The 16531-nt window shown below is 38.1% G+C and overlaps 1 protein-coding gene across 1 annotated transcript in view; it reads right to left on the bottom strand.

Moving 5' to 3' along the window:
- Positions 1-200: 200 nt before the first annotated feature.
- The window catches only part of LOC125233435 (formin-like protein 14), a 276315-nt gene continuing 259984 nt past the window's right edge, over positions 201-16531 (bottom strand). Inside the window, exons 3-6 of the mRNA XM_048139453.1 lie at positions 6171-6367; positions 3745-3976; positions 2601-2678; positions 201-2065 (exon numbers count right to left, since the gene is read on the bottom strand). Of these exons, the coding sequence (XP_047995410.1) occupies positions 1765-2065; positions 2601-2678; positions 3745-3976; positions 6171-6367 (808 nt within the window). The 3' untranslated portion in view covers positions 201-1764. The remainder of the gene's footprint in view (positions 2066-2600; positions 2679-3744; positions 3977-6170; positions 6368-16531) is intronic.

Below are 16531 nucleotides of genomic sequence, written 5' to 3'. Positions count from 1 at the left end.
AGCTAGTATCTAGAATATAATAGAGCTCATTTATTCAGGCAACACATAGGGCGAATAAAAAGTAAAAAGTAGTAACCTGGCAGCGCAGCTGACACGGCTAGTGTGGTCAACGGCACTGGTTTTCTGTGGAGCCGAATGAAATTAACACAAAATGTACTCATAAAATGTTTTTAAGTTTAAATCGAATAATTAAAACACCATTTCATTCACTAAAGATCTTTATTTATTTCTTATAATACAAATAACTTTATGTACAACATCCTAACGATACAATAATTATTTATTACGTTACAATTTTTTAACAGTAACAGTAGGTAGGTACAGTGATGATTAAATAATAAAATTAATGGTATGGGTCAATACCTACTTAAATAAATCTTTACTGGTATCTAGTAGCAATTTTGCATCTTTCAAATTTGAAGAAAAAAAAAAAAATGTGAAGTAAATTAAAAAAATACACGTTTGGGATGATACATATTTGTATAGGAAGTCATTGTCGCAACCAATAAAGTAACATATTGTTTTAGTCTATCTCCCGTATGTATAGTCCCGCGCTCGGGCGGCCTTAATACAACAGGTAACGAAAATTAATGGAGCGAGATATATGTATGAGGTTTTTAAATAGGTACATGCTAGAAATAATAACAAGATATTGTTGTAGATGCTTTTGAGCTGTTTAGTGTACGGAATATGGCCCGTTTTTAAGCATCTTTTTGTTGAACTGATTGACCGAGTGTTAGCGGAAGTCACCGTTTCAGCTTGGAGAAAATCAGTCATATGAAAAAAGGAAAATAACGTCCTTATTCAAACAAAGTTTTTATTTCTCATTTGGGTTTGGTAAGTCATATAGCAGTCGAGCTTCCCTGAAATTCTATAGCATGCAACCGGAAAAATGTTAGGAAAGATAAGTTTGCCTTAGATCAAATTCAACAACAATATGTTACTCATTTGGCTAAGGTAGTCGAGATCTGGATCATAAATTATTTATTAATACATATTTACAATAAACGTAGGAAAACCATTGGCACGATTATAAAATAACACTGTATTCAATCTTGTACATTACAGCAAAGGATTTGGTTTAAATAATTAATTGATCTTTGTTTGAACAATTAGCTCTAATTATTTGTATCTATCATTTTATTTACACGGCACATGGTTTAAGGTTGATTTTTCAATCCCCAGGCAGACTTGTACTTGATATAACTCCTTGAGATTGAAAAAATACCCTAGAGGTAATAAATTTACCTTAATTAAACTAAACAGACATTCGTCGTACTTTTAAAATATTTACACAGAACTTATCTACATAAAGGTACGTGAAATCATTACAATAGAATGCAAACTCGCAGACTTATCGGTGCAAGGGGACTGTTTGTTAAATGTTATCAAACACGCCTATTATGTTGGTTAGCTTATCAGAACCGTTTAATATCCATGGCTTATATTATACCTATTATTGTAAAATATATCCTCCAACATTGATAACTTTGATAAGATAACAAACACAAAATAAGCCTAGCAAGGTTTTCACTCTAAACATAGCCCCGAACTACGTTATCAAACGCAAAATGTATTGAAATGAAATAAATAACAGTTATTTCAAAATACAAAATCGAGCCGAACAAAGCTTTTCAAACGTAGCCTAGACTCTGATCGCTTAAAATTACAAAACAGAAATGTACACAGAGGTACAACAATCACTTTTCGCTTTATGTCCACTTCGTTCACATCACTCGCGACACGTACTAACAATGTGGTTCGTTATAAATGTGCCAGTATATCGATTTCGGTCGGCGGTTGTATGTGCGTGTCGTTGAGGGCTGTCGATCCGGACACGGTGACGATGACGGGCTGGGCGTCCGTGTGTACTATGGTGACGAGATGTTCGTCACGGTCTTTCTCCTGCTCGGTTTTGGGCAGTTCCAGGGCGTCTTCGGCGTACTTGAGGTCGTGCGGGGAGAGAGGCAGGACGTCCGTGGTGGCGGGCGGGTCGGCGCGCGGCGCGCGGTACGACGGCGGCCCGCTGTACTCGGAGACGCACCACGCGGCACCACTCGACCCTCTGAAAAGAAAAACACTCCTGGTTAGGTATGTACAAAATAGCGATCCAGGTAGGCAAGCATGGTCGCATGATAAATGATAAAATATCGCGCGACCATACTTGCCTGCCAATGCGCAAGTTATACAATATTTAACGACGGACTTCATGAAAAAGGGTAAAAGTCTTGCACAGGTTTAAAAAGTCAAGTGTTATGTGGAACTCAGGCCCTTGATAAATGAGCTGTGCGTGACTCGTACCCCTTTTTATATAGGGCTTTATCATTATGTTCACTAGTATCACTACTACGCAAGTTTCCCTTGCTACGTGCTACGCCGTAGACCAACGTTGTGTCTCATTCGGACTTAAAGCTTCTTACAATTTTGATACGATATTGATTTCAAAACGATAAAAATGAAACTGATAAGTTATAATTTGCTTTTCTTAACGAATAAGAAGGCTGATCATAGGCATCCAACCCGAGTTACCCGAACATGGCAGCGAAGGCAATGGATAAAACAGATGTTATTATGAATTCATTATGAACAATGTTTGTTACCTGACTAGACTAGCTGAATTTGATCTGTACGTGGGGGGCGGCGACACCGCGGGCGCACTTCTGTCCAAGAGAAGTAACCTGAAACACCAAGTAATGAATAAGTATAAACATTATGTAGTCATAGTCATTCCAAATCCGATGTGGATTTTCTAGGTAGGAATAAAGAAATATAAAAACAACTCTACATTTCAATATTTTTTAAATTTTACTGGGTTGGACGTAATTTGTCATCATACTCATCGTAACGGCCATAACAGTAGGTACCTGTATAGGTACCTACTTGGTAGTATTACCAAGTCGATACGTTTGACTTTAGATGCATTATATTATGCGTAGGTATCGTAGAAACTAAGGCTTATCGCAAAAAAAAACTAAAATCTTAAATTCGTTGTGTGCACGAAGAATTTTGATTTCCAGGCAAATCCTTTTTTTAGGACCAGGATTGAATACTTTCCTGATAAGTACTGAATATAGTTATTAGTATTACCCTCACTCCGCAACCGGATGCAGTGGAAAGACCACATAAATATTTATACAACGAAAAAATAGCAGTGAGTTCTTTGTCTTTCGAGTATGAATTCCCGAGAAACGTTTTAATAAACACCACAGAATAAACAAGAGCTTTGTCTGCAAGAGGCAAGGCTCCCCACTGTGCGCAGTTACTTCACAATTCTACTGACTTCGACCTTACGAGTAGTACCAGCGGGTGTGCATTTTATTTATTTTAGTCGAATAATAAAGTAAGTGAGCGGCCAAAATGGGCGCTATTGAAGTATGGGGGTATTTCTATTAGATAAATAGCCGAGGCACCGAAATAGACGTCTTTAGATTCACCATTGTCAAGGGTATTCCTTGTGTATTCATATCCATATGGCAAGCGTAGGTACCAATACCAATGCCCGTGGAAAGTAAGTAGTTTCACCGTCATTTAGACATAGGGCTGCATGGCTGGTTAGTGAGGGTCGGTTTCCACGGTACGAGATCTCGCATGCGAGTTTCATTACAATGCGGCATTTGATCGGTCAGCTGAATCGGATGTAACCTTAATAGTCTGGAATGTATCTAAAATCACATGCGAGTTCGCACACCGCCTAAATTGGGCTTAGCTAAGTGAAATAAATCCCAAATAATGCTCAAAAAGTACCTGAGTCTATACTCTTGCATAGAAGCTTGATACGTCGGCGGGGGCGGCCTATAATGGAACTCTGGATACAGCATGGCGGCGTACGGGTGGTGCGGACGTGCGTAGCTCGGTGGCAGCCGGGGCACGAGCCGCCTGCACGACGTGCGGCGGAGCCCGAGCAGCGCGCACGGCGCGTCGCGGGCGCCCAGACGCCAGGCTAGTCCCGCTGCCGTTACTAGCACCACTCCTATACCTGGAATGTATACAAATACTAGGTTAAACACGTTGAAGAAAAGAGAAAAAAATGTCACATACTAGAGAAAACTGAAAATGCATCCATTGGCGCTCCGATTTGTTTCGGCATCTTCCGCTTATAACAGCTAATCCCATAACCTCTCGACCACCCGATCATTCCATGTTAGGACAGGAACAGAAAAAGAACAATGCCATTCGACACGACATAATAATCGGTAAGTGGAACAAAAAATGCTTTCCTCACGTGCGCGTAAAAATAGTAATTAGTCCCGTATCACAATAATTACAAAATAATTTGACACAGAATAACAACTGCCGTAACTTTACCAACTGTTCTTAATTGCTTTTACTCATGCTCACGAGCAATATGTCTCCATGATCCCCCGTCGTACGGTGGGCGCGTGTTCCAGCATTGTGTATCTTAAAGATGAGTGTGAAAGGCACTTTTGAGGCGAGGTACGTGCGAGTGGGTGTACGTATAATATCCGCGGCGTAATCGGCGTCGCGTCGCGCCGGATGGATGCGTGGAGTTCGCAACTGACTGACACGTACAAATTGCCCCGTCGACGCAACAATAGATCGCTTGCCTGTAACAACAACATCATTTGTCCCTAACGCTAATGAAAATCCAATTAATTCCGCTCCAAAACTCATTTGAAGTTTAATTGAAAACTTCGCCCACTGGAGGGCGGACGCGACTTTGTGAATGATGTAATGAGATTTCGGCCAGACTTGTTATTGTCATATGCATGGCGAATACCCGATGAGCTTCCAGATTGTTTCACGGTTAATTACGGCCATTTGTTACGCAGCTGTAAAGCCGTTTGGGCGAATTTATGAATATTAGAACACGGGACGCCTCTCTGAAAGTACGTAAAATTGTAGCGTCACCCGGTTTGACACCTACTTTCATTTTATTCGCCGCCCATCGGACCGGATAACTGGGTTTTAATCGGCGATAAAATAAAAAAAGTCTAGTTCGGCTTAGTTAAGCGTGAAACGAGTTGCGAACTGTTAAATGATCAAAGACTGAGTATAAAGGGCTGTATTTGAATGGGCAATTTTATTTCGCCGCAAAAGTTTTCGGTCGGTATCGGTTTCCTTGTGTCAGATAGAATCAAGTAATATTCGAGAATAGGCTACTTGCCTCCTAGTCAAATCAGCTTCTTTTTAAGAACTGTCAAACGAATTTGAACGACTTGCTAATATGGAATTTATATGAAATCGAATTGAGTAAAGTTAAATATAACTTCTGTCCATGTTTTTCCTATAATTATCTGAAGCTTTATTTCGTGCATGGTATACAATATTTTATTTTGACTATAGTCAAGTTCCCTATTGTCTTGGAATTTATACTTGCCTACTATCTTCTCTATGTAAGCAATTTACTCACATGATGAGGCTCTATTCGTTGGTTAATTGAAACTGACGGAATTATTTACGTGCAATTTGCCAGGTGAGGTAATTCGATTTGGCACTTTGAGCTAACTGTAACAACAGCTTTAGCTTCAGTACACTATTAATTTGGCGATTTTAGATATATTTGGCGTTTCAAAATATGACGAATACCTTCGACATCGAGAAAGATCGCGCATATTACGCATTTAGTACCTACCGGATATCGTTTCACCTATCATTAGTACTAGTTGGTACTAGTAGTAATGTGAGCGGCGCTTAAGGGACCGACCACATCAGAGCGTCGCGTGTCTCGGGGCGCGCAACGGACGTCTGCGCCACGCCGCCTCAGTGTAATTCAAAAACGTCTCCTCAGTACATTTTGTATAGGAAGGACGTAAGACGCGCCCCAGGTGGCGTGGCGGCGGCGTGGCGCGGACGTCCGTTGCGCGCCCCGAGACACGCAACGCTTAAGTGGGAACGCTGGCTTAGGATGTGGTCTCAGCGCGCCCAGCACAGCGTCAGCGGGTGCCAGCGGCGCCCAAACAAGCGCCGACAACACGTATAGTCGGAGAGGAGGACGGCACTGTTGTTTCTTTATTATAGTTATTTAATAAGAAGTGTACTTTCTCACCTATCATTAGTAGTAGTAATGTGAGCGGCGCCTTAGGATGTGGCCTTAAAGTGCCCAGCACAGCGCCGTCGGCAGCGACCAAGCAAGACGACGCCACGCATAGTCGGAGAGGAGATCGACACTAGTATTCCCTTATCCAAAGATGTATCGTGACTCAACTCACCTATCATAAGTAGTAGTAATGTGAGCGGCGCCTTAGGATGTGGCCTTAAAGCGCCAAGCACAGCGCCGGCCGCGACTAAGCACGCGCCGACGACGCCAAGAAACAACACGCATAGTCGAAGAGGGGGACGGCCGCAGCACGACTTGGGAGCGTTGCCTTCGCCTTCGGAACACGCGTACGCTGCGCCTCTGCCCGATCTGGAACGAAGAAAAAACAAATGAATAGGTATAAGACATAACAAGACATAAGTAATAGGCAATTTGATATTTTGGAGTTAGTTAAACAACAACTCAAACGCTTTTTATGAGTGTCAAGCCAACTCTTAATAACCGCCATTTAAAAAGTAGGTAACCTACAATTACGAAATATTAGCATGTTACTCTTCGAAGGCCGCAAAAATATGTGACACGCTCTTAAAGATCTACAAATAAGATCGTGTCAGATATTTTTGCTATCTTCAGTGTGTAACATTTAATATGCATTATCGCTGGTGATTGGACATAATTATTAAACCAACAATAGCTTTAAAATAAGGATTACAGACGGCAAAGATGAAAACTGGGGCAATAAAAACGAAATATGTGTGATACAAAAAAAATCCCTTAATTATGTTAATTATAAATGTAATTTGATAATGATAAGGTCAGGTGGGGTAAGGATGAACACAGTTTATTTTATCCCGGACAAGAGATGTACGAGATTCCCTACAAGTGTTAGTCTTGCTTGTCCCAACGTTTGTCCTTCCCCGTCTTATCTTTATTACCTTGCGCCTTTACATTGATCAATAACTTGGCTCATACCGCTATGTTTAATTTAACAGTGAAAAAGTTTAAATCAAAATGTTTAAGCGCAAAAGCTTTGTCAGTGGATTGGAATATTATAATTTTATGCTCGAATGGACGCCGTTAAACAAAGCCGTGGAGCAGAAAAGTGCAAAACGAAGGAAGTAGTGTAATTTGTGATCATAATAAACCCGATTTAGAGATTTACAGCTGCTGGTTAACGTAGGTAATTGAGGTCTCGCTTTGTTGACATTTAGTAAGGGATACAAATTTATTTATAGCTTTAAATATTATTGAGTTGTGATAATTGGGACCTTCAGAGCTATAGTTATTTGTTTTACAAGGGGGTACAGTTGTTGTTTAACAGTATGTGTAATTACGTGCCAATATTGATACCTGAGCACGCGAAAGATTCCAATATTGAGTTCGAGAAGTGGAATCTTGAGCCTTGTGAGGGCTTCAAGGCACGAAGTTTAAACAGACTTTGCCAACGAGTGAACCACACAATTTTTCACTACACCAACACGAATAAAATACTAAACTAAAACTTTAAAACATCCAACTAAATCAAATCCATCAATTTATTAAATACTAGCTTTTGCCCGCGGCTTCGCTCACGTTAGAAAGAGACAAAAAGTAGCCTATGTCACTCTCCATTCCTTAAAAAATCCACTTAAAAAATCATGTCAATTCGTCACTCCGTTTTGCCGTGAAAGACAGACAAACAAACAGACACACACACTTTCCCAATTTATAATATTAGTATGGATTTATGATTCGAAATCATAGGTTCAAAATAATAACATCCATCTTAACACATCAAGTTAAAATTCGTATGAAATTATTTTGCACTCATGTGGATAAAATGCAATTTTGCTATACGTTTTCGAAGCTAGTCATGTAGCATGCAGATAAAATAAGTGTGCACCGCATCCAATTTACTTCATTAAATTATGATAGCGTGCAGATTTTCGAAGTTTACAGGCATTCGTTCGTAATTATGTTAATAAATAACATCGATCATTACAGTCTACTTTGTTTGATTATTCAAATCAACAGTATTATTTGCTCTAACTTTGTTCAGAACAGTTCAAACTCACGCTTTGTTCGAAAACAATCTGAAAATACATTTTAATTGCTCAATACTCACTTTAGAAAAGTTTATGTTTTCTTGATATATTTATTTAAAAAGAAGAAGTTAAAAGCTTTGAGATCATTTTCAAACTATTTATAGAGGATATTAATTCAAAAATAATATTATGGAATGAGCATTTCTTTTTTTTTTGCCACTTTTATGAAATGTGATGTTGAAAGTGTGAATTGAAAAAAATTATGCTATTTCTCATAATAACTAGCTTTTTCAATCCTAGTAGTTAAAAAAATTGTCCCATACGATTTTTCTTATTTTGTTGCCATTTTCCGTACATGTTGTGTGAGGTAATAAAAGAGGAAAGTAACGAAAATGTATGGAAATTCTGGGACACTTTTTGTCTCCCAGTGAGATTGAAAGTACTCATAATTCTGAGTATAATTGACCTAAAATTCCCTAAAAAAATCAAAATAAAAAAAAATGGCAAAAAAAAAGAAATGCTCGAATATGGAGTCTGATTATGCAATAAATGAATATTCCCGCTGGGACAAAGATGCCAAGTAGGCACCAGTACAGAATATTACAAACAAATACCTAACCAAAATCCTAACTAAACATAATATATTAAAACTGGCATCTAATTACACCAAATACTAAGATTAGTTGCCTAAACAGATTTCAGACTCTTATGGGCGGCCGTGGCAAACATTCCGGGATAAAACATAACAAAAGCAAGGAAGAATAGACACCTCATTAAAAAACAAATGGGCGGTAAGGTACCTACCTTTTCATTTACTAGAGTGTTTGCAAAACATACTATTGTGCTTGTATTCATATTTTTACAAGCTTTTATTCAACTTGCCTTGTTAGTATGTTAGTCTGGGTCAAAACGTAGAAGCTAAATTTGACCTACTTCCCGGTTTCCAATTGAGCTGAAATTTTGCACACATATGTAAATCACGTGACAATGCAGTATTATGGTATCATGGAGCTGATCTGACGATGGAGCAGAAAGGTGGTCATAGGAACTCTGTTATGAAACGTCGTATCCCCATCGAGTAAGGGGTTTTTAGAAACGTCTCGGAGAGCAGTAGATGACTTTTGTAAGAAAAGTACAGTCGACAATAGAAGCTTGTGCTAAAAATGACATTTTTGAAAAAAAAAAAAACGTATTACTAATAAGTAAGTAGATACACAGGCTTAATTAATACAATTTGGTACCAATATTGGTCCCATCCTGAGCTTGCTATACCGTCCAGATATTTAGTTTCTTAATGAAAATAATATCTCCGGTAACTTAAGCCGACTTCCGTCAGAGCCACAAATTGAATAGTTAAGGTGAAACAGAATCGGTTGAGTAAATCGTTCTGCATTATGCATGGCGGAGGTGCCTTTTAGTGCTGTGACTAGAGATGGGTAACTACCCAGGTAAATACCCGACGGTGGGTATTTACCGGGTAAATACCCGATATTTACCTACCCGCGGGTAAATACGCGGGTATTTTCATTTTTCATCCAAATTTGACGTTTTTAAATGGTGTTTGGGCTAAAATAGATTAATTTAAGTCAGTCTTTGTAATTGTACACATAATGTTTATTCAAATTGGGAACGAATAGGTAGCTATGAGATAAAATGTGATTTTAGTGTATCACTCCAACTATAAAAATCGTGTAATATCATTCTCTGACATACGGAAATAATTTCAAATGCTTTTAGTATAAATTATAAGTTTGATAAATTAAAACTGTAAATAAAAATATGTGAATAAAAATATTAAAAAAAAATCATTTTCAAGCTCATAACTCATACATAGTATGTTTTATGACAAAAATGCATATAAACTTTTTTGTAGGAAATTGTGTCTACTTTAGTTCGTACATACAATACTTTTCGATATTAATGATAGTTTCCATGAAATATGAAAAAAATACATTTTACCCCCCCTAACCCCACCATAACCCACTCCAACCAGTACTAGGAAGTTTATCTTTATCGTATAAATACGACTAATTAATATAATCTAAAAAGCACGCATAAAACATATTTTTTTAATTATTTTTAAAAATATACATTAAAACTTCTGTAAACTTTATTGTATATTCGACTGAACAGTTTCGTTTTAAATTTTGTATAATTATTACAACCACTAACTTAGTATTTATCTCCATTTTAACACAAATCAGCATGTGCAACATGAAATGAATCTACCCGTCAATTTGGGTAGATACGGGTAAATACCGGGTAAATAGGTATTTACCGGGTAAATACCTGGGTGGGTAGATTGGGTATTTACCCACGACCCATCTCTAGCTGTGACGTTCCCGGGAATATTCCCGATTTAAAGCTATGTATTTATTTATACTGTAATGGCAAGACACCTGATAGATAGTCTCAGTTAACATACTTATACATATTTTTTATTTGAACGTTAAAGGTTGGGTCATACAGGATAATTAATGTTCCTGTGCATATGTTCATAAAAATATCCATCTAATAGGTACTGTCGTACTAATAAAATAGAGTAAAGCCAATATAAGTTGGCTACGCCAGCGAGGCTGTCGAATTCGTTGCCACCTTATCATGGATGGACTATAAAAACAAAGAACTTTAATTACAAAATTATCATATAAACTTATTACATTGACGTCTGCGAAGTTTTCTATCGGAAAGTCAAGAAGAGAAAGTCCCGGGACTATAATTAAGTCCCATCTCTATCCGTGTTTCCACACGATATGAAGCTTACGTCTCGACTAAAACGCCATTATACCAATGATGATTTGCTTCTGCAGCCAGGAATTAAGCTAGGAACACACTACGCGGACGTCCGTCGTGATTCGACCGCGGACGGGAATCTGGACAATGACATTACACATAACCGTGCAAACTATCGGTCGACGGACGTGGACGTGGCCTTGAGCGCATGGACGTCCGATCGAAATCTGGCTCGCTGGATGTTTTGTTCCGTGCACACTGATCGGTCGCGGTCGCGGTCGTTTTACGACGGACGTCCGCGTAGTATGTTCCTAGCTTTAGACGAGCATTCAGGCAGTAACATAAAATGTAAAATTCACATTCACCCCATCAGCGTAACTACGTAGATAACGTGATTTCACTGATCTCTGTTTACCGCTAGATAGAGTGTTTAAAACGATCCGAATGTAGTATTCTGACGTTCATCCTTTTCGCGCCTAAGTGCGTTTTCACATTATCCGATTTGATATCGGGTGTCGGAAGGATTTCAAAGGCAAAAATCAAAGATGGCGGCTTCAATGTATGGGAGTCCTACATATAGATATCGGATCGGATAATGTGAAAACGCACTAACGTGATTACGTGACGTTATTAAACATATTTTTGGCATAGCCTGCAACAAAGACCAATGAGACTAATAACAGAGACCAATATCTTGAGTGTTGAGTGATAAGTGTGATGATGATGACCGATATCACAAGTACCAGATACGAGTAAGTGTACGAGTAGGTTACGGTAGCTTTGTTTTAATTATCTCACATTCGTGTGCTTCATATAGAAACTGTGAATACTGAACTTATGCAAAAATAAAACTTCAAATTTGAATATTCCCTTTTATACCTAATTAAATAGGTAAAATCTTTTAAACTTTTATTTGTACTTATATAGGTAATCGTATGTACCTAATCAATCTCTTATTAAATTCTGTTTCTGAAATTCAGTTTTGGCGATATTTCTTGCATTCATGACCAATACTAACTTTTTTTTATATAAGGGATCTAGTGGGTTGATCGGTTCGTGTAATTTGCTGTAAGGGTAAAACGATTTCATAGCAGGAATCATGAGACGAGTCTGCTTTTGGAATAATTTCAACGACATCAATGTTTCATTCCTGCTAGCGACGAGCGACCGGCTCATATAAAATAATTTATTGCCTCTAATGACCATTTCTAAAGCGTATCCTGTGTGGTCCTTGTTCAATTTATCTGTAATTAGTTACTTCCTACATAAATGTACATATTATGGTTTATTTAAAATTTACTTCATGATCTTGAGTTTCATTTATAATTGGAGGGAGGCTTAAAAGATGTTCTTGGCCGATTCATGTACTAAATATGTATTTATTGATCGTCTGGCAATTTGTTATCTTTGAGTTTTTGATATTTATAGCCGAATATCGAATATCCACTTATACAGGGTGCCCGCTAATTAATGGACAACCTTTTAACCACCAAGACCTTTTAACCACAAAAAAACTGCAGTGATTGTGATGAGATGTTATGTCAGTTAGTTAGAAGCACTACTTGGGAATATTTTTCAAAAAACAGAACGTAAAAATCTTTTTATTTGTGGCCTCCAAGATCATTCGAGTGGAATTAGGAACTAAAAAACCTAAAATTTTAAAAAGTGTGAAAATCTCGAAAACCAGGCGACTTTTACTAAACCTTAATATAGATTTTCTGGACCAGTATAAGGTGCCCTCTTGGTGGTTAAAAGGTTGTCCATTAATTAGCGGGCACCCTGTATATGTACCTATAGAAGGCCCATCTATCACCCAAAGCGACGATTATTCGATTAATTATTTTTTAGTATCTTCTTTGTCGTCGGTTAATTACTAAAAATCTCAAAATTACGCCGCGGGAACAACTAAACACTAATTACTTTCGTGAGTTGAAATGATGAGAAGGTAATTTACTAACGCAGTATTGCAATCCCAAATCCAAATTAGGCGCTTTACAGTTACACATTCACGAATAACAGTCTTACCATCATAAATCACTAACTTACGCAACTATAATTATAATAACTTCAAATTATAAAAGCCATCGGGGAAATGTACAAAACTTGTTTTCGAACCCGAAGTGCAACTTCACCGAGCCCGATGACGAGTCAAATTAAAAACAGAAGAGAAGAGAAATGAATGTTATTGTACTAAAGCAATTTATCAAAATGTCTGCCTGCCATTATACCGGCCGCTCTATACTCAAAGGTATTCACTATGCTTATGAAGCTCTCTGTTTAGGAATGTCCAAATTCAGTTGACCTCACGATGCCTAACCTTGTCATATACTTCACTACGCTGGTTCTCAGAACCAAAAACAATAAAAACATAAGATACAATGAGAACCAACAGTCGTATTCCTTTTAAACTTGCGGTACCGATCTATTACACGAACTAACTTGATGGGATTAATTTTATTTCTTCTGACACTCTGTCTTCATTTCATGACTCAACTTTAAGCCAACGTACCTACATAATAGTTGCCTGTTACTGTCGGCTATTGGGGTCTTTTATTAAAACTTTGCTTTCAAATCGAATCAATAGTTATAATGTCTTCCGTGACCAGGATAAAAGTTTAGGTACCCGCTTTGTTTCTAGTGTGTGCTCCGATACCGACCATTAAGTATTAACATTATAAGAACCCTCTTCCTCTGGGGTCGGCTGATAGGGTCGATAAACTCCTGTGCATTCAACCGAACTACCCAACGACGCCCTTTATATATGCATAGGTGATTTAGAGCACAAACATTCATTCAATCTCAATGCAGCTTAAATCCATTTAGATTCAACTCGTGCTTTGCATAATCTAAAATACGAAATGGTTGAGCTAGTTTCAGTACCAGTCTCGTCAAATATGACTGAAACTTTTCAGAAACCGGTCCTAAAATAAGCCGTCGTCGCCAAAAGGAAGAAAAATGTAGGCGGAGTAGAACTGTCTAAAACACAGGAAAGCCATTAGAGTTGCCATACTGTGTAGTTTTCAGTACTGACTCTGCAAATAGTTTTATTTAATTTAAATTTACCATTTTAAACTATCATAAAGGAGTCTTGATATTTAATATTAGTCGTGTGCATATTAGATGAGGCCATTGTACCATTAGTCAAAGCTTTTAGTTCCCGGAACTTTTTAGAATGCAAAGAGAGACTGTTAAAATTAGGAGTCACTAATTAAGTAAAATTAATGCAATATCTGCTGTATCTATCTTAAGCTCTAAGTACACATTGCCGATAAAGGACTAAAGACTTTGTACAAACAGGAGCAATACTAATATGAAAGAGGAGAAAACTAGAAGGATACGATCACTTGGGGTAGTTGGGATCCTAGCCATCTCGCGCTCGTATCGCATGGATGATGCCATTACTGGCGTAAATGGGCGAGTGAGTTGTCCGTCCCTCGCTTATCGCTTCGGCTGCCAGATGTCGTTCCATGGCTAATTTGTGGGGAGTATGTTAAAAACGTTAAAAATACTTGAATTCTATGTTAAGTGGGGTCGCATAGGTACTAGAATTGAATGGAATTTAGCTAAATCAAAACGAAATTAGGAAATATTACAATTAAAGATGCCTATAAAATAAGTCGAACAGCAATAATTCGCAACTGCTGGGTAAGTTTATCCCACACACGGGCATCATTGCACAATATAAATATATGCCAGTAAACGGTGATATTTCCTTCACACAATCTTGCCAAATAAATGTCAAATCATATACGAAACCTTAAATAGGTAACAAGAAACAACGTAGGCAAAACAGTAAAGCTAAACCATTCCACTGAAACTCTAAGTAACGTCGTAACCTCTTGAAGGTTTACATAAACCGTTGAAGTCAGTAGAGTTTGGAGGTCCGACCACAAGTCACGCCTCGTCGACAGAAGGCTTTAATGTAGATAAACCTTGTCGTGTTCTTAAGCTAGCGACACGTTCAGGATTTAGACATTTAAGCCACGTTGTGCTTGCTCATTTCAACCGTCGTTTACTTGAGTGATTAAGAAGGCACTTTGCCTAAAATCGCTGTCAATAGAAATTGTCAACAATGTAAACAAACCATTATATAAAATATCAATATTTTAGCACAATTTTATTATTTTAAAGGTTGAGGATCATAATGTGAGATGTATTGATTAAATAACACAGATTTAGCCAGTATCTGATGAGTTAGAATGCAAATGAAAGTCATTTTGACTACAAGGTTTGTTTACAACTTTACCTAATGTTTTTAGGGTGTCAGTAGCTTCTATGTATATTTACCTATATGTATTACTTATGCCTAAAACTATTTCGTTCTTACGAGATGAAAATAAATATGTTACGAGATGTAATGTCAGACTCTATACTATAGGATATTGGTTTTATTAGCCTCTGTAAAGCAATATTACATTTATATACGTTTTCAGCGAAATATTGTTACTTCAATTTCTTGATAATGATGCAACAGTACAAGACAAATAGCCATAATGCGAGAATAGAGTCCGTAGAGTCCGTACTTATGTTAAGCATCAATACTCTTACAGTTTATTTCCTCCTAATCTGCATAAATACTCTTACCAGAAATTTCATTAATAATATGATACTTGCCCACTTAAATATACTTATAACAGGAAATAAGTCCTATCCTAACATCCTCACATAAACATTTATATAAAAAGATTAAAAGTGACCTCTAAACACACATTTCAGCAATCCACAGGTGAATATTATATTTAGGCCTCAAGGAGGCATAGCCCTTGTCATAACCGCTCGTCAGGCACCCCTCAAGCATCGACTGAAGTCCCGCATATTAAACCCACATAACATCTCTAGTGCTTCGGAGCGTGAAATTTACGTCGTTAATAAGGACTGGGTGGGTTAATTAGCTGATTTATGTAGGCTATATTGCCCGCGCGTGCCATTATGACCCCTGCCATTGACAGTTTAATGGGCTCTCCGTCTAAGCCTCGTCAACGCGTTAGAGCAACAGGAAGGGAGTCGGCGTTCACACTATTTCCCCTCCAGAAGCACATGCCCGAAGCGCGATGCGTGTTGTGACCGTGTGCGTGTTGGTACGTGTGGCTCGTCTGTACACAAAAATAGATCAAGGTGTGCAATATTGACGTTGACTAGTTTTAATTTTCTACGTAGAATACCCATAGTGTATCGCGATTATAGGTTGAATTTTGTACAGGACAGTCTGTACGTATCCCGCGCAAAAAAACAAATACAGTATGATTTTTTGGAAACGTATTAGTCATGCTCCTTCAGTCAACGTTTATTATCCTTCTTGTACTGAGACTGGCTTGAAAATCGCATGTAGGTACCTACAGGTAGCAACCTACCTACATATAGAAAATATTTCTTACTAAATCTGTACCGCTTGGGCTCCACTCTTCCGACGTGTCGGAAGCCGGAGTTGCTCTAAGACGCAGGTGATGAAACGTTTTGATTATGGTGATGCCAGTGTGACGAATCCGGAATGATGCTAAGGGTTAAGGGCCGGCTCAAAATGAAGTTAGCGGTATATGATGTGGCGTGTGAACGTTCTGACAAGGTTTTGACCGTGAGGAATAATGCGAAAGGTCAAGAATTATTTTTAAATGCTCAAGCAATTTGCCACAAGTTTTGATTGTGATATGTAATTATTCACTTTTATAATAGGTACTTCAGGTACTTGTAGCCTGTTCGAATTTAGAACTACCGCGAACCTTTCTGATTTCCAACTCCGTATTGGCGCGATAGAGAGAACTAGGTAAGTACGAGAACC

Source organism: Leguminivora glycinivorella, chromosome 14 (assembly GCF_023078275.1).
Source record: "Leguminivora glycinivorella isolate SPB_JAAS2020 chromosome 14, LegGlyc_1.1, whole genome shotgun sequence".
Lineage (NCBI taxonomy): Eukaryota > Metazoa > Arthropoda > Insecta > Lepidoptera > Tortricidae > Leguminivora > Leguminivora glycinivorella.
Note: the sequence above shows the minus strand (reverse complement) of the source record. Positions and strands in the feature narration are given on the sequence as shown.